The following is a 26,518-nucleotide window of genomic DNA, read 5'->3' as shown; positions in this document are numbered from 1 at the left end:
TCTTGTGGGGCAGATGTTTTGGTGCTGATTAGATTGGAATCCTTTGAGTGTTTCCGTGGAGATGTGCCCCACCCCACTCTGGGTGATGACTCTGATTGGAGAATTTCCATGGAGTTGTTACTCCACCCATTCAGGGTGGGTCTAAATTAAATCACTGGAGCCATGTAAATGAGCTGACAAACAGAAGGAATTCACTGCAGCTGAGAGTGACATTTTGAAAAGGAGCTACAGCCAAGAGGGACACTTTGAAGAAAGCATAGGAGCTGCAGATGAGAGACAGTTTGAAGACGGCCATTGAAAGCAGACTCTTGCTCCGGAGAAGCTAAGAGAGGACAAATACCCTAAGTGCAACTAAGAGTGACATTTTTGAAGAACTGCAGTCTAGAAAGGAACATCCTGGGAGAAAGCCATTTTGAAGCCAGAACTTTGGAGCAGACACCAGCCACGTGCCTTCCCAGCTAACAGAGGTTTTCCAGACATCATTGGCCATCCTCCAGTGAAGGTACCTGATTGCTGATGTGTTACCATGGACACTTTATGGCCTTAAGACTGTAACTTTGTAACCAAATAAACCCCCTCATAAAAGCCAATCCATTTCTGGTGTTTTGCATTCCGGCAGCATTAGCAAACTACAACAACTAGATAAAGTACTTCAATCACCGAAAACTGATGAGGCACTAAAATAAAGGAGAATTACATGTAAATTTCATTAGAGTATTTGTAAACATTAATATTCAGTGATTAACCACATACAACTGGAAATCTTTAAATATAGCATTTAAATATCCTAGGATTTTAAACTGAAATTATATCCTGTGTATGGAAAACAAGAGAATAGTGACTTTATTTCCATTTTCAGTGCAAAAAAAAAAAAAAATCACTGACACAAGTAGATTTCAGCCCTTCGACACATTTTCCTAATTCACTGCTCCAAGTCATTTCTCCCTACTACAGCCCCTAAATGGGCCTTTCGAGGTCAAAGCTGAAAGACTGTGCTACAGATGATCACTGTTCCTTCAGGGAGAAGGAGATGACACACATCGGTAACATAGGAGACCTGGTTAGAACAGAAGCCATCCAATAGACTATACAGATTGCAATATTCAATAGTGTTTTCAACAAAACTTTTTAAAATCAAGAGCAAAAAAATTAAGCAATGTTTACAATAGATATAAATCTTACACAATCAAAAAGCTTTTTTTTTCAAATCGAGTATAAAATGGAAAATGTATACGCATTGTTCTACTGATAATTAAGCTACTGTTAGTAACCTATTCAAGTTGCTTATACGTACCCCAGTATATAAAAAAAAAAAATACTGAACAAATAAAAACCGTAAAAATTGCCTGATGGAAAATAAAATAACCAGTGGCTTTTAATGGCTTCTCCTGGTTATCACTGCTATAAAGGATAAAAATATTCTCATCTGAACAGCTAATGTAACCAGGCACAATCAAACCGTAACCAAATTAGACCCAACCCATAGACATATACTATCTACCCACATATTTTCCATCAAAAGCTTCTTTGTTTGTTTTAATCTTTTAATCTGGGAAACCCATTTGGTCACAATATGCTACAAATATTTGCATATGTGTTATGTGTGTGTGTTTTCTACACCATATCATGTTTGTCTGGTACTATCCTAAACGTAGTTTACAGATGATGATACAGAAACACACAGTGGCCATATGACAAAATGAATTCAATGGGTAGAAATGAGAGAAGGAGTAATTCAGTTCTACCAAGGAAGAAAGGTCCATGTCAACCATTCATCATCAGTCCCACTTGATTCCGAGATCAGAGAGTTATGTGCTGGCTGCATATTTTAGAGTACACAGGGGTACCCTGTATATAATACATAATTTAATACTGAAAACTAACCAAAAAAGCTTATAATTTGCTATATAATTACTTAATATCTATGATTCACTTCCTACAAAACCCAGTCAAAACTATAGCTTTCAATTTTAACGTTATTAAGCAAATTGTGTTTTTTCCAAAGAAACAATGTGGTTCTCAACTGAATGGTGTTGAAAAATTGAACTAGTTATAAACAAACTAGAGAGAACAAATTTGCCTCTTTATAAGCACAAATAGGCAAAGACTCAAATCGAAATTGCTATACTTTCAACAGCCCCCACCTCTACTTTTATGACTTATCATAATTAAGATACCCACAATAATGACCAAAATTCAAATATATGACTCTCCAAAAACTATGACCAACTTTTAACTAAGGATTACTGGCTAATTAGCTGAGGGTGACAACCACAATCTGGAATTGTGCTTATTAGCACAAATATGCATTCTGCTCTTGACTTTATGCAAATTTCCTTCAAATTTTGAAACTTTTGCTTTAATTATGGTATCAAAAAAAAAGCAATTCACCAAATGACATATAAGAAAAGTGAAAAAAATTATCGGGAAAAAAAGTATGGCATTTTAAGCCCACAGAAACCAGGAATAAAATAGAATGAGTTATCTTCCAGGTTCAAACTATCATATTCAACAAAGCATAGTTACGAAGGAGGAGGAAACATAAGTGACCTCCAGGTCTGTGCAATTACCAGTAATTTTTACTAAATGTGACAGGTTGATTATGATGTGGAAAAACTTGATAGAAGAAATATATCAGCAAACGTAAGAAATCCAGGAAACTGAACCAAAGTGACAATTTTCTTAGAGGCACTGTGTCTAGTCTTCAAAATGCTTAAAAACTGTATAGGTGCGATATCGATGGAATAGGTTTTTAGCTCAAACAATAGTTTGTGAGGTTTAGGAAGAGGACTGGCATTGGAATCCAGTGGGAAGTTTTTTGTGCCACTGTCAGTAAAGTTAACTAAAGTTAAGAAAGAATTGCTGTTTGAGTTCACCATCAATAAAACTAATTTTTTAGGAATGTGAATGCATTCACAAAGCTATGGTGCCAAAAAACAAAGGGCAATAATACCTGGTTCCCAAGCAAACTAGACTACAGTGTTAGAATCTCAAATGAGCTCAATAACAAAGCACTTTCAAAGTGGAAGAAGGAATTGTTGAAAAAAAAAATGCTTCTCCTCCAGCATTTACTATCAAAGTCTTAGAGAAACAACAAGGAAAATATGAATCAGATGATAATTTTGGAAATAATTATGAAGTCTTTGGAATAATGTAAACTTCCTATGCTTGCAAAAGCAAAATCTACCAGGGAAAGGGTATCCTTAATTTCCAAGCTTTATTTTGCTTTTATTCTAAGGAGTCTCAACCAATTAATTCAGCCAATCTATCACAGAGAAAAATTTCTTAAAATGCTGTACTGATATTAAACAAATCATTATTAAATAAATTTATGTATCTGGTTTATGTTAATAAATGTCTATAAAATATGCCCAATTTTCTTTTATCTTTAGATCAAATATGGATTTTATGGAATATAATAGATTTCCTAGAACAAAATCCCAATTAGTACTAATGCACTTTTAGGAATGGAGTGACTTAAGACTATTACCCAGAAACTATTTAAATAGCAAGGTGTGAAGTCCTCCATAATAGAGTCCATGTAGCCTTCACTCCCTAGAAAGGGGGACTTCAATTAACTTTTGAGGATTCTGTATAAAGTGCAAAAGAGTCAGAGTACATAAGACAATCTTTATTTAAAAAGAATAGATGTAGAAATGCTTTAAAACGTTAACATGATATACAAAGGGAATTGAAAACCATTGGTCTGGAGTGACTGATCATCAGTCACCTGGGTGCACTTTTATACCAGTGCTGCCTCTTGCTCCCCAAGACTGATGCAGCCAGGGAAAAGAATACTGACAGACACAAAGGTGGACTTCAAAAAAAACATTTCTGTGAAGGAGAAAAGCAGCTATCAGAATCAGATACTACAAGAAAAAATTTTAATTCAACAATTTGCTCCTATAACATGACGTTATCAAGTTAAATTTCTCTCAAACAAAACTGGAACAACAATGCAAATTGCAAAATGTGCATTTTAAAAACTCCAGAAAAGAACCTGTAAACAAAAAGACCTATTAATCTATTAAGTTATCAATCTCTTTCCCCTCATTTGCCCTGCCTCTTCAGCCAACAGAAGACCATCCTAACTCATCCAGTCTGTAAGAAATGCTTTTCTTCTTCTTTTTTGTCTTTCATTTTTATTTTGAAAAATTTTCAGCTACAGAAAACTTGACTTAATAGTCAATGAACAGAGAAACTAAGATGGCAGCTAGGTGAGACAGAGCAAAAAAACACCTCCGTGAAAAACACTAGATAAAAACCAGAAAGTGACCCAGAATACTGGTTACAGCAATGCGCCAGCTGGACGAGGTCTGCTAGTTCCACAGGGTCCGTATACTTGGTGAAACTGGGAGTCTGCATTCTGAAACGAGTGAGTAAGCTGGCTGGAAGACCCACAGCCGCGCGGCAGTCTGGGGAAGCCAGGGTTTGGCGTTTGGAGACTGACGGGATCTTTGAAAAAAAAAAAAAGGGAAAAACCCAGGAGCGGCTGCAGTTGTGACAGTGGGAACCACGCAGTAAAACACAGGAAGAGGGGGCTGGGCCGGCCTCTCGGTGTCTGGCCTGGAAGATAACCCGCTGCAGATACCCTCGGGGCCGGGGAAACGGAGGGGAGAGCTGGAAGCAGAAAGAAACCCCGCGGCTAGCAGCTGGCTCCCCGGAGGGCTGGATAAACTCCTGCCCGGGGCCGTGCCTACAGCCCAGAGCCCCACCAGTTGTCCCGGAGCTGGCAAGGAGGAACTGTGTGAGGAGGAGGGGGTTGAGACGCCCCGTTTGGCCATCTTTGCATCAGTCTGAAAGCGCCCCCGCACGGCCCGGCAGCCCAGGGCTTCCCTTGAGGGACGGCGTGCACTGGTGATATAGCACGGCATTCCCTCGGCAGAGGTCCTGGAGGATCGCGGCTGGGCAGGGGGACCCGCTCAGACAACCCAGGGACACTACGCCAAGTCCGGTGGTTTGTGGGACAGTAAGAGAGAGGGTCTGGGGCTGAAGTGAAATGAAGGCTTAGACTCTTGCGGCAGCCTTGAATCTCCGGGAACCTGGGGGATTTGAATATTAAAGCTGCCCTTCCTCCCTGGCCATCCGTACACATGCCCGGTGGCCTTGAATCTCTGGGAACCTAGGGGATTAGAATATTAAAGCTGCCCTTCCTCCCTGGCCATCCGTACACATGCCCGACATTCAGGGCGGACGGCTCCAGCAACACACCCAAACTGAGTTCTCCAGCTGAACCCCACAAGAATCATTTCCCCACATACCGTGGGGACAAGGTGGAGAACTGACTTGAGGGGTATAGGTGACTCACAGATGACATCTGCTGGTTAGTTAGAGAAAGTGTACGTCACCAAACTGTGTTTCTGAAAAATTAGATTGGTATTTTTTTTTAACAACTTGAAAGAACCCTGTCAAGCAAAGCAAATGCCAAGAGGCCAAAAACAACAGAAAATCTTAATGCATATGATAAAACCAGACAATATGGAGAATCCAACTCCAATCACACAAATCAAGATATCAGAAGACACACAGTACCTGGCACAATTAATCAAAGAACTACAATCGAGGAACGAAAACATGGCAAAGGATTTAAAGGACATCAAGAAGACCATGGCCCAGGATATAAGCTACATAAAGAAGACCCTAGAGGAGCATAAAGAAGACATTGCAAAAGTAAATAAAAAAAATAGATCTCATGGAAATAAAAGAAACTGTTAGCCAATTTAAAAAGACTCTGGATATTCACAATACAAGACTAGAGGAAGCTGAACAACGTCTCAATGTCCTAGAAGTCCACAGAACAGAAAATGAAAGAACAAAAGAAAGAATGGAGAAAAAAATAGAAAAAATCGAAATGAATCTCAGGGATACAATAGATAAAATAAAATGTCCAAACTTAAGACTCACTGGTACCCCAGAAGGGGAAGAGAAGGGTAAAGGTCTAGAAAGAGTATTCAAAAAAATTGTCGGGGAAAACTTCCCCAACCTTCTACACAATGTAAATACACAAAGCATAAATGCCCAGCGAACTCCAAATAGAATAAATTCAAATAAACCCACTCCGAGACATATTCTGATCAGACTCTCAAATACTGAAGAGAATGAGCAAGTTCTGAAAGCAGCAAGAGAAAAGCAATTCACCACAGACAAAGGAAACAACATAAGACTAAGTTGTGACTACTCAGCGGCCACCATGGAGGTGAGAAGGCAGTGGCAAATAATCCTGAGAGAGAAAAATTTCCAACCAAGAATACTTTATCCAGCAAAACTCTCCTTCAAATTTGAGGGAGAGCTTAAATTTTTCACAGACAAACAAATGCTGAGAGACTTTGCCAGTAAAAGACCTGCCCTACTTCAGATACTAAAGGGAGCCCTACCGACAGAGAAACAAAGAAAGGAGAAAGAGATACAGAGAATTTTAACAGACATATATAGTACCTTACATCCCAAATCACCAGGACACTCATTTTTCTCTAGCGATCATGGATCTTTCTCCAGAAGGGACCGTAAGCTGGGACATAAAACAAGCCTCAAGAAATTAAAAAAAAAAAAAAATTTTAATATACTCAAAGCACATTCTCCAACCACAATGGAATACAAATAGTAGTCAATAATTTTTGAACTGTAACTCCACTATTTACTTCCTACATGATATAAAATACACAAACTCTAATGACAAATCAGTGGTTTTGAACTCAATGTAAAATACATAATTTTAGACAACTATATAAAGGTGGGGGAATGGAGGAGTATAGGAACATAGTTTATGTGTCCTATTGAAGTGAAGGTGGTATCAAAGAAAAACAATATTGTTATGGATTTAAGAGGTTAATTTTAAGCCCCACAGTAAACACAAATAAATTATCAGAGAATATAACCATAGAGATGAAAAGTAGAGTATGGGTTAAGAGAAATGGGGGAAGGGGCAATGGGGAGTTAAGAAATGAGTGCAGGGTTGCTGTTTGAGGTGAAGGGAAATTTCTAGTAATGGATGGTGGGAAAGAGCATTACAGCATTCTAAATGTGATTAATCCCACTAATGGAAGGCTAGGGAGGGGGTGGAATGGGAAGATTTAGGCTGTATATATGTTTCTACAACTGAAAAAAAAAAAAAAAAAAAAAAAGACAATCTAAATAGATAACAATTGAATGCCAAGGATGAACTTGGATGGGATTGGAGGATGGAGGACAGGTGGCTCAAAGGGAAACAGTTGAGACATAAGGAAAAGGAAATATAGAATGTAAGCTTTGTATCATTGTTGAATCTCTTGTACTTCTTAGCTGCGCTTAATGGGATTGCATAAAAGAATGTTCTTGTTCATGGGAAGTGTATACGTGAATTACAGTGTATGTTCAAGGATGTGTGCAGCTAACTCTCATATGTTCAGAAGACAGAGCAATAGATGATGGATGATAGGGAGGGAAAGAAATAGCCATGTGACAGCATGTTAAAGTTGGTGGATTGAGCTATTGGGGGAGGGGGGTCAGGGTATGATGGAATTCTGTGTATGGGGTTAGTATTGTTTTTGCAACTGTTCCTATAACTTTGAATTTATTTCAAAATTAAAAAAAAAAAGTCAGTGAACATCCATACATCCCATCTTGATTGAACAATTTTGCTAACATGCTGGCACATTTGTTTGTGTTTTGTTTTCCCCAACCATTTGAAGGGAAGTCGCAGACTTCATGACACTCATTCCTTCAGCATGCCTCTCCTAATGAGGACAACCTCCTATATGCTATAATTCTGTTATCACATCTAAAAAGTTATCAAAAATCCCACTACACAGTCTACATTCAAATACTCCCAATTGTCTCAAATTGTCTTTTTTTTTTTTTAACCAAATTGTCTTTTATGGGACATCCCCACCCCCACCACCCTTTCCAGTCAAGGTTTTCACATCACATTTAACCAAAATGCCTCTTTAGTCTCTTTTAACCTACAAGGGTTGCTCCTGGGCATGATGACCATATCTTGGCAACCCCTTCCACCTTACAATAGTCCATCTTAAACTTTTGCTCTTGTACTGGATTTTTAACATAGTAGATGTTTAGTAAATATTTATAAAATGGAAGAAGGGGTGAATGGACAAACAAATCCTAGTGATGCAAGATTCCTAAGCTATTCCTCAAGAAGAGATAGACTCCTAGAGAAGGGACATAAAGTCATTGTCCTTTGTTAAAAATTACCAGGCACTGGGTAGGGAATAAGTAAATGTCTTTCTGTGGCTGCTTCTCTCCAGACCTCCCCTTTAAAACATTATGAGCTACTCCTTAGGCCACTGGGAAAATGTCTCAAGAGAAGGTGACTAAGGGAGAGAGAAGAATCTTCCACTTACTGCTGAAAAGTGTAAAAATAAAGGAGAAAAGTCCCTCACATCTGACTGAAGGTAGGAAGCTCCCAGATTGCAAAGCCTCATTGGTTAATGGAACATCAGAGCTGGGAGAGTCCTCAGAGATCATGTCCAACTTTCTGGCTTTCCAGCGGAGAGAGAGGTACAATAACTTGTTCAAGGTCATACAGTGGACCTTTGCCTCTGCCTCCCTGCCCAACTTTCTTTCAACTTCATCTGGCCACCATGACAATGTCTGGGCTCTTGGTCTCTCTCATTCCCAATGAATTAGTTGTTTCTTCAATTTTCAAGCACCAAAGACCTCAAAGTATTCAAGACAAACCTATTTTCAGAAACACAGAGGAAAGCCAGCAACAACTTCCTTGACTGAGTAGGATGAGTTCATTTTTCAGGGTGTCACATCCAGAGAGGAAAAACCAAGAAGCAAAGGGCACCTTAAACAGCCAAGAGGGGAAAGAAGGTGAGAGTAAATACAGTTTCAGCAGGCTGGAAGTAGGATGCCTAGATGATCATTTTGCCTCTGCCATCCATTTGCCCTGAATATATCACTGAACTTTTCTAGGGCTTGCTTGTTTCATTCACAAAAACAGGTCATTGTAGAGCAGTTATGATGGTGACAGATGTGAATCCCTTTGGAAACGTAAGTGATAAATGAGGGATAAATCAGGGTGAGGAATGATTCTCATTTTTAACTGAGCATAAGCATTTACTTAAGCAGCAAAACTGAAAATTCCACAGTAAGTATAGAGCATTTGTTCTTTCTAAATTTCTTATAGGCAACAGCAACATGGATTTCAGGTTGTTAGGAGTATTTCATTGAACAACGAAAAGTGAGAGGAGAAGAAAAGGTGACTGATTCAGTCATTAATGGGGAAAAGCCTCTGTCATTACTGAGGAGCAAGCAGTCTTATACATAAATTCCAGGCTTGGACTTTAAGTTGGGTAACCCTGGTTGAGCTGCTTAACTCTTAGAAACTTCAGCTGTAAAACAGAGAAAGTTGGGTTAGAATTGCAGTGATTGTTTGTAACCTCTGGCTGTAGAATCACCTAGGGTGAGGGATAGTGATGGTATTTTTTGATGCCCATCCTCCCCCTTCCATTCTGATGTCAACAACTCTGGGTTGGGGTCCAGGTGATTCTTAGGTAGCCAAGGTTGGCAACCTCTGGATCTCCAAAATCTGATTCTCAGGACAGAAGAAAATAAGTGTGGCAGAAGCAAGGAACACTGTAATTTCTCAACTATTCCCTGTATAGAAGGCTGTAAACGTGCTCGTCTGCCTTCCTGACTTGGTCATTCCTGAGGCTGAGTACCTCCTGGATCAAGATGAGGGTCCTGCCATAGTCAGTGTTTTCCCAGCAACCATGAGAGGCGAGAAAGTGGCAGTCAGAAACTGTGCAGGGGGCAGGTCCTGACAGCTCCAGGCAAGTCCAAGTTCCTCCGAAACCAGAGCTGCCTTCCTGGGTACTGAGAGAGAAGCAGGAAGTCGCTCAAATACTCTTCCGGAATTGGAGAATGCTCCCGGTTTTCCAGAAGTTTATAGCTCTGCCACATATTAGCATATTGTGTTGGGCTGGCATGCCTTCTTCCAGCGCAAAATGAAGGGGTAAATTACACAAGCTAGATATGAAGTTCTAGGATCTTTGATTTCCAGCCACAGTAATCTGTAAGAAATGCTTTTAAAGGGTATGATGTGCAGGGTCTTCTTCCTTCATGACCATAAAATCAGGAGATAAACAGTTGTTTCCCCTAAAGATTCACATATTTTCTAGTTGAAGTCTACCCTGTTTCCATAGTAACCAGCACTGATGTCACAGAATTTTTGCTGTTCTCACTTATAGAACACTGAGGCATAAAAATAATTGTACACGTTTATCTAAAAAGATGAAAAGGTAAAATAGATTATAAATGTATACACTCAAAGTATTTTTCCCAAAGCTTATCATCAACTATTAACCAGTTCTTCTTTGAATAGGAAGTGAGATCTGGTAGGTTTGTACAGGTTAGTGTGAAATCCCAATACATCCCAAAGTAATTTCAGCAGAGAATAAAAATATATTTGCAGGGGCCCCCAGAGGAACTGGGGAAAAATGCAGACATGTTGGACATCCCCACCTGTGTTATTACTGATATTCTCACAAACTGATGACTAACAATTTAGTAGGGTGAGCCCTCAATCTTGGGGCTTGCCCTTATGAAGCCTGTTACTGCAAAGAAGAGTCTAAGCCTACATATAATTGTGCCTAAGAGTCTCCCCTAGAGAACCTCTTTGTTGCTCAGATGTGCCCCCCCCCCCCCAAGTCCACACAGCAGATGAACTCACTGTCCTTCCCCCTACATGGGACATGACTCCCAGGGGTGGAAATCTCCCTAGCAACTTGGACATAATTCCCATGGATGAGCCTGGACCTGGCATCGTGGGACTGAGAAAATCTTCTTGACCAAAAGGGGAAAATGAAATGAAACAAAATAAAGTTTCAGTGGCTGAGAGATTTCAAACGGAGTCGAAAGGTCACTCTGGAGGGCATTCTTGTGTGCTATACAGATATCCCTTTTTAGTTTTTCATGTATTGGAATAACTAGAAGGAAATACCTGAAACTGTTGAACTGCAACCCAGTAGCCTTGATTCTTGAAGTTGACTGCATAACTACATAGCTTACATGGTGTGACTGTGATTGTGAAAACTTGTTGGCTCACGCTCCCTTTAGCCAGTATATGAACAGAAGAGCAAAAAAATGGGAACAAAAACTAAATGAAAAGCAGCATGGGATGGGAGGGATGGAATGCTTTAGGGGTTCTTTTTTACTTTTATTTTTATTTCTTTTGGAATAAGGAAAATCTTCAAAAATTGACTCTGGTAATGAATGTACAACTATATGATGACTGTGAATAATTGTACACTGTGGATGAGTGTAGGGTATGTGAATACAGCTCAATAAAACTGTATTAAAAAATAAAAAAAGAGGCATAGAAAGACTGGAACAGAACATACCTATATATATATATATATCAGTTATTAAAGCATACACTTGAATGCAAGCGTACTTGGAGATAAGAAAATATAATAATAATGAAGCTAATGTCAATTAGATATTTTAAATAAGGTTGCAGTTTATGAAATCAACTTTGTTGGCTAGTTAAGAAATGCTATAATAAATAACGGCTCAGGGGACCCTAAGCAACAAGATAGAAATTCAGAAACAAATTCTATTTAGGCTTTGCAACTTAAGAGTCCTCACCTAAGGTTCTTTCTCCATTTTCTTCTAAAGGGGAGTCTTGCAGAAAATCTAACCCCAAGTCAAAACAGAAAAAAGGGTGTTTGTTGCACCCGCTCTTATGAACTTTTTTTTTTTTGGGGGGGGGGGATGGAGGGATGTACAAAAAATTTCTGTGGTCCAGATTTTTTTTTAAAATTAGAGTACACAATACTACAACTTTTAAAAATTAATAGTTTTTAGGTAAGTTGTTACATGCTGGAAGAATTCTCGCACATATGCACAGGGAGACAGAGACAAGAAGTACGGCTTGTAATTGCAAAAAGCAAAAGAACAAAAAACCGGAACAACCTAAATAACAATGGATGAATAAATCATGAAATATTCAAAGAGAATTAAAATTAAGAAAAAGATTTAATCGTTTATACATGGATAAATCTCAAATCCAAAGTCAAATGAAAAAAATTCAAGCCACAAAAAAATAACTGTTTGATCCACTTATTAGCATTTTTTCACTTATTAACATTTTTAAAACACAGCACACTATATATTGCTTATGAATATACACATATGTTCTAAAACTATTTAAAAACCAGGAAATAAATACACCAACTTCAGGACAATGAATATCTGAGGAGACAGGGAAGAAAAAAAGAGAAAGACATTGGGAGAACCCCCATATTGCTCTAAAAAAGGGATTTAAAACAAATATAGTAAATATTGTGTATTAAATCTACGCAATGGGCACAGGGACATCTACTATATTTTTCTCTATCATTTCTGTAAGTTAGAAATATGTTGCAATTGCTTTTAATGAAACAATTTAAGTTGTTTCAGAATTTAGTTCCACAGGGAACGAATATTTATGGACTGGTTCTATGACTTTATACCAGGCACTCTGATAGTAATCCTCCCAATAATCCTGTGACTTACCTATTATTCCTACTTCACAGAGAGGAAATGGATGATCAAAGAAGTTAAAAAAAAAAAAAATTCTAAAGTTCCTACAGCTAAAAAGTAGTGAATGCATCAAAATTTCTATTTACACCTTTATATTAAGCCCATGAGTTTCCACTATACCAAAGTACTTTCAATGTTATACCATATTTCTTTTAAAGACCAATGCTTGTTTCCTTTATGGCATAACCATAAAGTTAAGGAGGCTCATATCAGTCTATATTTTCAAAATATGCTTTTCCTTTAAAATAAATTCCAGGTTTCAGCTCTTTTACTCTTTTGAGTAAAAATGATCAGTGGAGAATGTAGGGGGGCTTAAGAGTCTTTGTTTTTTTAGCCACCAAGGGGCTAAAAGGACGACACTCTAAGAACCACTACCTTTCAAGAAGACACTCCTAGAAGTGGGGGTGCTTAAACCTTTATTCCTTCAATAAATATACACTGGATACCTTCAATAGGGTTGTAGGAACTACAGATTCAGTGGTAAACAAAATGAACAAACAAAAAAATAATGCTTTCCTTACTAGTTTACATTCTAAAGGTGGGAAGATAGAAAAATATTTGACATCAGCAGGTGTTAAGTGCAGTTAAAGGAAATAGAAGCAGGAGCTGGCATTTCATAAAGGAATGTAAGGGAGGCCTTCTCTAATAAGGAAACATTTATTTAGAGTGCTTACTATCTGCTAATAGCCATACATTATCTCTTTAATCCACAAATGACTTTGTGAGATAGCTATGAGTATCCTTATTTTTATAAAGGAGGACACCAAAGTGTAGATTAGACAATTTGCAAAGACACACATTTGTTAGTAAGCACACCCAGGTCTTTGTGATTCCAAAAGCCATGCTCTTCCAACTGAGCAAACTACATCTTTATTACCAAATGAATATGTCTGATGTACAAACGCAGAGCTGAATTAAAGATTTCTAGAAAGCTGGAAAAAAGTTACCAAAAATACAATTTGTACACTATGTTTATAAAAAATCTTGCATACAGTTATTTTTCCATTTGGTTTTTCCAAAAATTCCTTGCCAAAACTTAATCATTTATACAGTCAGTAAATGAGATCATGCCAAATCACATTTGGGGAAAAAATTTTTTTCTTCATAAACTTTTTAGAAGGACAAATTTTAAACTGCATTTTCTTAAAATACAAGATGCAATACAATTATGTTTGTCCATCCTTGGCAAAATGTGTATTTATGTATATAAATCAATGCGCTATTCGTTTCATATGTATTGAGTCCAACAATGCTCAGTACACTTACACAATGTGTCACGAATAATGAGGAAAGCTCCCAACCTATTTACTACTCTTAGCTGATAATTAAAGAGCAAGGCACTATGCTAGATACTAGAGAGATACAATTCATTAGTAACGGTTTTTCCTGCCAAGGTTCTTACACAAACAAGTATGAAAGGATAGTAAAGCAAATGCTATTTGAGTAATACAAAAGAAAGGCTATACTGGATTATTTAAGCTAGGGTTATAATGAAGACATTATGAAGAAGGCTGTACCTCTCTGGACCCTGAAGGTCCAATTGAGGCTGACCTTAAATGTTTAGCTAAGGATAGCTGGGCATTAATTAACCCTGTGAAGAGCCACTGATAATTTTTAAGCAAAGGAGTGATAGGATCAAAGCTGTGTTATAAAGATAAACTCAAAGTGAAAGTAAGAACCATAATGAGAGTCTAAAAACAGAGAAACCAGATCTAAGGCCTAGGGGTATAAGGTGAAAGGCCCAAAGTCAGGAGGTGACAGTAAAATTAGAAAGGGATGCATCAGTGAGCTAGTCTGAAACCTACCCTTCTTTGGAGTAGGGAACATATAACACAAATTGCTCATTATTTTTTGTAAGGGTCATTTCTCTTTCCTTCTCATAAGTTTTAATAAAGAGACAATGTACTACATTTCCTTTGCAAAAAGTATTTTTGGTACAGTGGCTCCAAGATTTTTTAACACCGGAATCAGGAAGCCATCAAAACCAGAGTAGGTTTCCTTGACTCAGGCAAGTAGTTTAATCATTCCCCTTTTGGCCCAAAAATTAACTCTGTGCGAAGTTAAAAGCTATTAAACCCATAGACTAGCTATGAAATTTGTGATAACCAGTTAACTGATCTCAAAGGAGTCATAAGCAAAAAAATAAAATATACTCAAAGACCCAAGCTAAAATTTAGAAAAGAGTTTTCACGTCAAATCTCAAAAAGGTGTCTGCCAAGACTCTCGAAATAAGATGTTAAGTTCCATTTTGCCACATCTCCCTACCTCAGATGACTCTTTATGGCAGCAGTTTAAAAAAAAAAAAAGAACGAAACGAAGAAAAACTATACACTCAAATGTCAGACTCAATACAGGAAAAATTTCTACTAGGAGAGCAGCTGTAAAAAGAAGAGAATGGTGCCAAAAGCAGAGACAAATAAGCATCCTCCCAACTAGATAAAATGTGACTAATTTGCGGGGGAAAGGGGAATAAGAAAGCCAAAGCTTCTCACTATACCTTTTGTCCCTTCTTTGGTTTAGCGATTTTCAAGTATACGTCAGAATTCCCTGCCGTGAACACATACAAATGCTTAAAAATAGGGGGTGGGGGGAGCACATCACAGTTTTTAAGAAGTCACACTTCAGGTTATTCATACAGTTTTTCCAGGAATTATCCAGTTTTTAACTCAACTCCTTGCTCTACTTGGCTACAAAAAAAGAGTCCATATTGCTTAAAAGACATACTCTAAAACCATTTGATCTTTCAGTTGCCTTTAATTACTTTTAAATACTTTTAAACATCCCTTTAAGACTGAAATTCCTAAAGGCAGGGACAACTCAAATTATTTTGTAAAACTTACCAACACATTGCCTATTTTTTATCTTCAAACAAGTGGTATATCCTTATACTCAGCTAAGACCCACCCATTTGTTAAGATCTGACAAAGCCCACCTTCCTCAACGAAGTCTTCCTCAACAAAACAGTTCACAGTAATTTCTACTTCTGAACTTATAAACTTAATGATAAACTTTACTCACAAATATGCATAACGTCTCTCCGATCTCGCATCTACATGAAAGCTTAGATAGGGATCTGTTGCACCCTTTTCTATATAGGTAATCATTACAAGCAAATAAAAAGCCCTTTTATAAGGTAGGTGCTTAACATGTCAATTGATAACATCAAAGGAAAAAAGGAGTAAGTTCCTTTGTCTGAGTATTGTCTGCCTGCTCTTATCTCTACTCTCAAAAGAAAACTAGTCCCAGTCCCTTACCTTCGAGAGAAGGGACAGTAATTTTCTTTGTATACTTAATATATGCCAAGTGCTTTTAAGACATTATCTTCAATCTTAAACTTTTAAGGAGCTTTTTTTTTTAAGTTAAGGAAACTGAAGCCTCGTGGTGGTGAAGATTTGAACCCAGGTCTGCTGAACTCCTAAACTTGCTTTTCTTCTACCATACTATTGTGCACTAAAGCAAATGTCCACCCTTCCCTACTCTGGCAATAAAAAGACAAGAATAAGCACTCGATTTCTCACACACAAAAAAAGTAAACAGTAAAAAATTGTACTCCACCTGCCAAAAACTACCCCAGCCAAGTGATCAAACTCAACATCTTCAATGATAAGTCATGCTGATAGTATGTTCACTTGATACGAGATAAAAATAGAGTGCATGCACATAAAAAAAAAATACTCCAAAAGCTCACCTAAGGACCCAGAAGAGACTATCACTAAGTTAAGTGAAAAGTTGCTAATTTATTTAAGAAAAACATTTATATGAAACCATTCTGTTTTAAAAACACATATTCACTATTCTCCCCCAAAAAAGACACAAAATTAAAAAGGAAATATGAAAGTGTTTCCTGCATGCAAAGGTGCTTTTACACAATAAAAGAAACACTAACTGATAAATGGTCAAAGAACACAAAAAAGCGATTCATAAAAAGAACTCACATTTTTAATTACCATATTAAAATTTCTACATGACTGTAATCAAAGAAATGCAAACTGTGAGGTGCCCATTTTTACCTACAACTGAAATACATTTTTAACTGACAACACCCACCCACTGTGAACAAGGATATTTGAAAACAGGCACAGACCTACCCTAACAGGGACAGAACAGTTACAACCTTTCTTGAATGATTTTCTAATATGTTTTCAGTCTTAAAAATGTACATATCATATGACCCAACAATCTACATTTAAAACTTATCCCAAACATCAAAATTTATCTACAAAGATGTTTATCCAGCATTATTCACAAGAAAAAACCAATATTCAAAAAAGGGGATTAAATACTACACGGCCATTAAAAAAATTAATTTATAGATATTACTAAATCACATGGGAAAATGCCTATAATATTAAATGAAAAAGAAGATTTAAAACATTACAATAAGATTCCAATTTAGGAAAAAGTAAATTATGCATTTAAACAAGGATATATACTAAAATGTTAGCAGTGGTTACCACCAGTTGGTATGATTCTTTTCTTCTTCATTTATTTTAACCGTATTTTCCAAAGTGTCTACCCAGACTTTCTGCTTTTGAAATTTAAAAAAAAATACATATTTAGGACAAAGTATGAACTATCATATTACACATATTACATTAAGAGCTATGATCAAAAGCCCTGCTTAAAAGTGGTGGGATACAATATTAATGTGCAAAAATCAGTAGTGTTTCAATCAGTAGTGTTTCTATACACTAGTAATGACCTAACCAAGGAGGCAATTAAGAAAAAAATTCCATTCACAATAGCAACTAAAAAAATCAAGCATATAGGAATAAACTTAACCAAGGATGTAAAGGACCTGTACAGAGAAAACTATAAAACACTGCTACACATGGAGAACCTCAGCCTCTATGCCACCACTGACCCTAACAGAGGGTCAGGGAGACCATGGGTCTCCAGTCCTGCCTCTAGAACAGTTTTGAATTCAGGTGTCCTTACTACATTGAAGATGAAGCAAACAGAGGTGACATCACACCAATTAAGCAAATCAGGTAGCCTGAAAAAGCAAAGACATGCAGGAGCAGTCGTTTTTTACAGTCTGTGCCTACCAAGGAATACCAACAAACGCGGTGGTTTAAAAAGTTTTTAACCAAGACCTACAATAAGAGATATGCTTAACATGGTGACCCAATTTTCACACACACACACACACAAACCAAAATAGAAGTTTCTAGAAACAACAACAAAACAAAACAAACAAAAAAAAAACATTGCTACAGGAAATCAAAGAAGACCTAAATAGGAGGAAAGACATTCAGTGTTCATGGAAAGGAAGGCTAAATATCGTTAAGATGTCAATTCTACCAAAATAGATCCACAGATTCAATGCAATATCAATCAAAATTCCAACAACCTACTTTGCAGACTTGGAAATGCTAGTTATTAAATTTATTTGGAAAGGAAAGGTGCCTTGAATAGCAAAAATCAAGAGTTCGGAAACAGACCCCCAGATCTACCATCTACTGATTTTAGACAAGGCCCCCAAATCCACTGAACTGGGACAGAACAGTCTCTGCAATAAATGGCACTAGGAGAACTGGATATCCATAGCCAAAAGAATGAAAGAGGACCCCTACCTCACACCCTATACAAAAATTAACTCAAAGTGGATCAAAGACCTAAATATAGGAGCCATGACCATAAAACTCCTAGAAGAAAATACAAGGAAACATCTTCAAGATCTGGTGATAGGAGTAGCTTCTTAGACCTTACACCCAAAGCACAAGCAACGAAAGAAAAAATAGATAAACAGGAACTCCTCAAGACTGTACTCTTCTGTGCTTCAAAAAACTTTGTCAAAAAGGTGAAGCAGCAGCCAACACAATGCGAGAAAATGTTTGGTAACCATATACCTGATAAGGGCTTGATATCCAGTATATATAAAGAAATCCTACAACTCAACAATAAAAGGATAAACAACCCAATTATAAAATGGGCAAAAGATATGAATAGACATTTTTCTGTAGAGGAAATACAAATGGCTAAAAAGCACGTGAAAATATGTTCATCTTCATTAGCCATTAGGGAAATGCACATTAAAACCACAATAAGATATCATCTCACACCTATAAGAATGGCCTATAAGAATGGCTATAAGAATGGCAGCTATTAAACAAACTACAAATATGGGAGAGGATGTGGAGAAATAGGAACACTATCCACTGCTGGTGGGAAAGTAAAATGGTACAGCCACTGTGGAACACAGTTTGGTGGTTCCTCAGAAAACTAAATATTGAGTTGCCCTATGACCCAGCAATTCCACTACTCAGTATATACCCAGAAGATCTGAAAACAGGGACACAAACACATGTATTCATAGCAGCATTATTCACAATTGCCAAAAGATGGAAACAATCCAAGAGTCCATCAACAGATGAGTGGATAAACAAAATGTGGTATATACATACAATGGAATATCATGCAGCAGTAAGAAGGAATGAAGTCCTGAAGCATGTGACAACATGGATGACACAGGACAGATACTGAATGATTTCACTAATATGAACTAATTAGAACATGTAAACTCAGTCTTAAAATGTAGAATAGAATATAGGGTATCTAGAGAAAGACAGATGGTAGCTTGTTATTGGGATTATAAGTAATAGTGCCATATTGTAGGTAAATTTGACTGAAAGTGGCTGTTTAAAGTCATGTATGTCACCGAGTAACAACACAAATATAAATACATTCTTGCATGTACTACTAGAAACGTAAAAAAAAAAAAGGGGGGGTATATGGGAAAAATATAGCTATTGTAAACTATGGACTACTGTTAACAGTAATATTTTAATATTCTTTTATCAACAGTAACATATTTACTCACCAATATTATGGGTCAACAATAGTGGAGGATAAGCGGTAGAGAGGATTTGCGTTTTGTTTTTTATTCTTATTTCTGTTCTGGGATAATGAAAACATTCTAAAATTGATCATGGGGATGTATGCACAACTATATGATGATACAGTGAGCCAGTGATTGTATACGTTGGATGGTTTGTGTGATGTGTGAATGTATCTCAGTAAAACTGAGGGGGAAAAAAAAAAAAAGCCCAGCCTATATGTGTGAATGTATCTCAGTAAAACTGAGGGGGAAAAAAAAAAAAGCCCAGCCTAATCACAAGTTTAGCTGTTACTTAAAGGCAGTAAACTTCTATTTAATATCCAGTTGCAACAAGACATTTGGCCTCAGCTACCTTGCTCAACCTTCCCAAGAACTTCAGCTTATTTCAGAATTTAGTTATTTTTTTTTGAGAAACATTTAAGTGCACTACCGTTTCCCTGCAATAAAAAACATCTCAACTGTAAACAAAAATGCTACAAAGTCAGTTCATATTGTCATATCTATTTAAAAATTAAAATCTTTATGGAAAGAAAACAATTTCTGAAGCTTTAGTAACTGTCTTCAAAAAAAATCAAAGAACAAGAGTGATTTTTCTGTCAAAATTTCTCTCCAACTTGTCATTCAAAAACCATTCCCCCTGCAGCCACGGTGGAAAACAGTTCGGCAGTTTCTCAGAAAGTTAAGTATAAAACCACCATAGGATGCAGTAATCCCCCTTCTAGGTATATACCTGAAAGACAAGAAAGCACAGACTAAAACAGATATTTCCACACCGATATTCATAGCAGCATTATTTCCAATTGCCAAAAGGTGAAAGCAGACCAAGTGTCCATCAACAGATGAATGGATAGATAAAATGTGGTATATACATACAATGGAATATTATTCAGTTTAAAAAATGTACTTATGAAAGAAAACGTATATGAAAGAGGTTAAAATGGGAAATTATAGGTTATGTTTCCAGAATACAATTTTTTTTAAAAAAACCATCAAACCGTACAACCCAGTGAAACCTAATGTAAACTATGGACTCTAGTTAATAATACAATTATAATAATATTGTGCCATCACTGTAACAAAGGTACCACACTAATGAAAAGCATTTATAGGAAAAATTGTTTGTGTGAAGAGGCTATATGGGAACACCGTACTTTCTGCAAGATTTTTCTGTAAGCCTACAACTTCTCAAAAAGAAAAAAAAAAAAAAGTTGGCTAAGTTTATTCTGAACTTCTTTTCACAATTCGATGATGCTTAGAAAGTGATTTTTTTAAGATTCAGGCATAAATTAGTGAAAAAATTAATGGATTCTATTATTTAGATTTAAAAGTTCTAGACAATGAAAATCCCCCAAATTATGATTAAATAAATGCAACTGACTGGGGGAAACAGTCCCAACAATTGTGCTGAATTTGTTCTCAAATTTATGGCACGGACCCTGTTTCCACCAACAGCTGGTGAGGGACTCCACAGTGAACATGCAAAGGAAGAAACACAAACAATAAAGAATTTGTTTAAGAAAATGTTTAGCTGCCCACAATTTTAAAATTTAAAATCAAGACAATAAAGTGTTCTACCTCACACTTTCGACCTCAAAATAAACACTTGCAAATAAAGGATCTGTGAGACTAGGGAAGGGGGGGGGGGTCACACACACACACACACACACACACACACACACACTGTTCCAATAAAAGAGAACTTAATCCAACTTTTGTTATGTCATTCGATATGAAAAGAACAGTTCACTTAATGTGCCAAGCTCAGAGTTTCTAAAACGTCTTCATAGATATTTATCTCTTTAATATTCAAAGAAAAAGACCTGTAAGTTTGCTAGGACAGATATTAACCACATGTGCACATATGGAATAGAAGACCAAGAAGGGATAAATGTTATTGATAAATGTTACAGAGCTAGTATTAGAATCCAAATCTCCATTCCAAATCCACTTAGGGGTCAAAGGATAGGAAATCTACAGAACTATGTTAACTATGTAGTTCTAATCATTTATATAAATGATTGCAAGAAAATAAATAAATAAAAAGGTTTTTTGGGGATTTACTGTTAGTGTGATGTCAAGTCAATCATTTTTTAGACATTCCTGTGCATAAGAGACCCAAGTTAGATTTTGCAGATTTACTCTTGAAAAGCCATTGCGCTATTCTTGGAAACTGCCATGATCTTAAACTAAGAAATTAACTTATATTGAATCCTGTATTAGAAATAAACAATACCAGAAGACTGTTTTGCCACATGATTAAATGGGTCTCTAAAATGCATGTTTACTGAAATGAAGATAGCTGAGAAGAATGCATATTTATATCATATTTTAAAAACTGAACAAAGACCCTTCAAGTTGCCTATCTTAAAAAATAATTTTTTGTTCAAAGTCTCTTCTTAAATAACCACACATTATAAACACACCACCAATAGAATGTTTGATGCTGGGTTAAGCGTTTTTGTCACATTTAATACAATAACCGTATCATGAACATATTATCAGCATTTTACAGATAAAGTTAAAAACATGCCCACCACCTCTCCCAAACTAACCCCTGTCCATATTACAGGGGGAAAAATCAGAAGGAACTTTCTGTTGGCAAATATACACACATATAATAGCACAAGTAGTCAAACCGGCATATTCTTACAAATATGTTACAAGGTCTTACAAACAAACAGCTTTACAATTTACTAAACACTTGTACCTTATCATCTCATTTGTTTCCCACAACAGTCTTGCTATGAGATTATTATGACTACTTTATGTGAGGCTTCAGGTTCAGAGAGCTTAGAATGACTTGATCTTTCAGCTTCTGATTCTTTTTTCTTTTTTCCCTGCACTCTCTTGCCTCTCTATGATTAGACAAACACTGCCCCACAATCTCAGCATTATGCAAATGTGATATCCTAGATAAGCATCTTTTATCAGTTATATATTTCACCTAGTTATTAGTTACTGGCCAGAATATCCAACTAGTCAATAACTGATTATTTTGGTGCCAATCAAAGAAATACAACTTATTTGAATACTTTTTATTAAGCTGGAAGGTTAATAAAGGAATCCCCTCGATTATACTTGTATTGGCCAGAAGACCAGTACCCAAAGTCAATCAGAAGTGCTTATCTCCTCAGGAAAACAGGATGCATTTAATCCTGCATGATTTAAAGTTGTTTCTAGCATGTATCACCTGCTCATAAAACCAACTCCCTATAAAACAGCTATTTACCCTAGATTAGGAAGTAAAGGTGGCTACTTAAGGCACACATTTTTTACAAAACATTATCCAACTTTAGTGATAAATGTATACACACACAGAAATATGTTTACCAATAACGTGAAAGATCGTTTGTAAAAGTTATTTTGACTTGCACTTGTGAACACCATATAATTTACCAAGTTGAGAAACAGAATTATTCTAATTCTTTCACTAATTAATATCCACCTCTTCCCCTCTTTAAAAAATTTCTACTCCATTTAGTGACTTGCCCTATGTTTACCTTTTAAACCACCCCATCTTCTCTTTTCCTCGGTATGATTTCAGATTTCATTCAACAAAGTTTTCCCCAGTCATCTACAATTACAAGTAAGGATTCTAAGTGGTGAGAACACTAAGAGTGCCTCTGAGTAGCTCTGTGACTGTGGTCAAGTCATAATTGTTTTCACTATGGAAATAATACCTGTTTAAAATGCTTTTTTAAAGTGCCAAGGATTGTCATTATTGCTATCATATCTTCAGTTTGATGCTTTCTCCTGGCTATCCATTTTTAAGGCTATGAAGAGAGCCCTCAACTGTATATTTGAGGAAAAAAACTGGAATATTTTTGGTGAGGAAGAATAAAGAATAGGAAGAAACTGCTTGAGTAATGTATTCATTGTGGGATCAAGTTCAATTATTCTATATCCACGTCTGTCTTCTTAAAGTTAAATAATGCCCAAATTCTCTAGAATGTAAATAACACACCTGGGCTTTAAAAACCCAAAATGGCTACAGAATCATACCATTACATTAAAAAGAAAAAGCTGTTTCCTTGCACCTACCCTTAGAAGGAAAAAACCCCTACTTCTGAAAAGTTGTACAATAAATCACCATTACAAAAAAAGCTTAACTTCTACTCTGATCCCTTACATTTCTGGCTCTTGACTTTGAGATCCCGTCAAATGGCTTTGCTTACAATTGTGTCTGTCAAACAGGTCTTCTAATTGGGCATAAAAAAAAAATTTTAAGTGCATCTTGCTACCAAGTCCTAAGATTTTAAAAGTATGTTTTGAACTCCAGCATCATCAGACTAGTTGGAAATCAGTCTTCTAGTTACTTGGCAGCTACCTAAGTTTAAAACTTCTTATACCAGACAGGAGGAAAAAGCATTTTTTGGAAAAAGTTGACAATTTCAAGATGATACTTTCACTTGTGAATATTCAAAAACTTCACCCTAAAGTTACAATACAATCACAAACTAAAAACAAATTCCAAAATGCACCTACATGTGCTCAACTCAGTGAGGCCAGAATCTTAGTTTCACTCAATATTTTTCTATATAACACACATTTCTTTAATGTAAGACAACCTCTTCTTCCCCAAATAAAGAATTTCAAAAACATCTGATCAAATAGATTTAAGCACATCTTCAGATTCCTATCAGCGACAAAGTCATTAAAATGTGAATGTTTTATAAGGATCCTACATTCCTAAAAGGAGTAAGCATTTCCCATAGGACCGCAAAGACTACACTACTAGAGTGGCACCTGATGCACCCCAACTCTGCTCTTCAACTTTACTTCTCCAGAAAGCAGAGAGACAGAGTTTCTACACAGGCTATAAACGAGGATGAGTTATTTTTGGCTTAACTCATTTACAGCCTGTATGCTCTTACTTAAGCAAAATCCTAACAAGTTTATTTGGTTTTTAATGCAGTAATAGGTGACTCAAGAGCAAATTAGCAGGGGGGTGGGGGGAAGACGGGACGGACTGTTGTAGGCAGCCATTTGACAGGAATGGCAAACAAGCAAAAGTTGAACTACAAAAAGTAAAACAACAAAAACCTACAAGTAGCAAACAGATAATAAATGGAGGGCTCTACTTAAAAACAATCGCACGAGTTTCTTCTCCTCTCAGTCAATCACAGCACAAAAATCATGTTCATAACCTTGAAAGAATCACATTACACCTCTCCTAAAACATTTTGGAACCACATCTAAAATGGTTACCGTAAATAAATTTTTAAAAACAAAATCAAAAGCACACACATACCCTTCCCTGGGGTCCGAAAGAGCTAACTAAGGGCAGCAAATAATTACTTTTGCATTCCAACCAGCAAAGGTCTGATTAAGGCAAAAGCTTCTCTTCTCCAGCAGTATTTTTTTCTATGGACTGCTAAAATTGTAAACAGTTCTGTCAAGTTCTTTGCTTGGCAGGCAATAATAGAATAAGCTTCATTTCCTTTTCTTTTTCCCTTTACAAAACTCTACATTGGTCTTCACTTCCGATATATGTTCAACATGCTCAAGAGCTACCAATGACGAAGTATATGTCACATAAAGTTTTCCATTAAAGTGAGTCCTCATGGTTAGGGCTTTATCAAAAAAAATGTTTTAAACTGCATTTCATAAAACCTCTGACAGATTACAGAAACAGATCTGAAAACACAAGATCATATTTATTGTGTTTAGTAAAAACTTATCTACGTCGTGGCCATACTTACCTAATCGTAAGCTTTTACTATTTATAAACCTTTGAAAAACTTTATGCCTTTAAGTACTATCAAAATTCTCAATCAGGATTTCATGCGTTCAATTTCACACCACAGTGAAAGATCAAATGCTAAACTCCTAAAAATAGGGGTGTTATGACTGTGAGGGACAGGGACACACAACACTCTGCTACCCAGGCAAATGCGTCTTGGAGGGGGCAGGGGCGCTCCCTGTAAACGTACAGTAGGAGCTCACGCTCAGCAAAGCCAAGGAGCCGAGGATCAGGTGACTCCACACCACAGACACTTTCAGTCTGCTGAGGCCTTAGAGACTAGTTAAACGGCTCATACCCTCAGTTTGACAACTAAATCTGGACTTGCAACTCTAGCCACGCGCAACCCGCGTGAATGGGTTCGCGGGCCTAGGTGCCCCAGGACGCGCGCACCCAAGCACAGCCCTGGCCTGCAGGCTGCGGTTCCCTCCTGGAAGGGTGTTGGGCGAGCTTTCCCACCTGGCAGCGAAATGTCTGCTCTCCCCGCGCGCTCCGGCCACTCCTTCCTTCCTCTCCGCGCTGGGAACAGGACAACCAGTACCTGCCGGGTGACCGACCGCCCCGCGGCGCCTGGGACTCGCCGGGACTGAGCGGCCCCGCGGCCGACCTCCCCGCGTCCCGAGCCTGCGGCCGGGGCTCAAGGCCGCCCCCTCAGGTCGGGGTGGACACGGCGGCGGCCACGCGGCTGGCAGGCGGGCAGGGGGCCGGGCGCAGACCGCGGGCCGCCAGTTCACCCGGCTGCTGCGGGATCCACGGCCCGCCTCTTAGGCTGCGCGAGGCGGGAGCACAGGCACGCCGGTGGCTAGGCCCAGCGGCCAGCCGCGGCGGCGGGAGGAGGACTGAGCGAGCCGAGGACGACGACCCCGCCGCCTGCGGCCAGTGTCCGCTGAGCCCCTGCGGCCCGCACCCTCTCCCCGCCCGGGCCCTGCCGCCTCTGCCCCGTCGGCCCCTACCTAAGGAGGTCGTGGACGAGACGTGGTTAACCCGGGTGCTTGGGTCGCTGGTCCGCCGACGGCGCCGCAGCCCTGGCTGCAGCTCCTGCCTCCGCGCTGCCTCGTCCCCCTCCGCCATCTTGTACCGATTTAAAATTAACTCCCCACTGACGTCAAACGCCGCCGCCGCTTTATCAACCTCCCGGGAGCCGGCCGGGCGGCGGGCGGGTCCTAGCGCCTCCCGGAGCCTGCACCCCTCCTCCGCCCCGCCCCCGCCCCGCCCACCGGTGCCCTCTCTCCACCTCCGCCCTGCCTGCCTGCCACTCGGTTTTCTTGGCCTTTTGCTCCTGGAAGGATTTGGGGGCGTCCCCACCGTCACCGTCTCACACTCCCAACTCCCTGAGCCCGGAATAACCCCCTCTTAGCACTGGTCTGGTCTGTGTAAACGCAGAAGGGATCTCCAGAGAACTACCTCCT

General features: G+C 38.1%; 1 protein-coding gene across 2 annotated transcripts in view; it reads right to left on the bottom strand.

Moving 5' to 3' along the window:
- Positions 1-26,192, bottom strand: part of ATL2 (atlastin GTPase 2) — a 57,904-nt gene extending 31,712 nt beyond the window's left edge. For both annotated transcript variants that reach the window (XM_037806801.1, XM_037806800.1), the window contains exon 1: positions 26,063-26,192. In XM_037806801.1, the coding sequence (XP_037662729.1) occupies positions 26,063-26,180 (118 nt within the window). In that variant the 5' untranslated portion in view covers positions 26,181-26,192. The remainder of the gene's footprint in view (positions 1-26,062) is intronic.
- Positions 26,193-26,518: the final 326 nt, after the last annotated feature.

The sequence above is a fragment of the Choloepus didactylus genome, chromosome 17, assembly GCF_015220235.1.
Source record: "Choloepus didactylus isolate mChoDid1 chromosome 17, mChoDid1.pri, whole genome shotgun sequence".
Lineage (NCBI taxonomy): Eukaryota > Metazoa > Chordata > Mammalia > Pilosa > Megalonychidae > Choloepus > Choloepus didactylus.
Note: the sequence above shows the minus strand (reverse complement) of the source record. Positions and strands in the feature narration are given on the sequence as shown.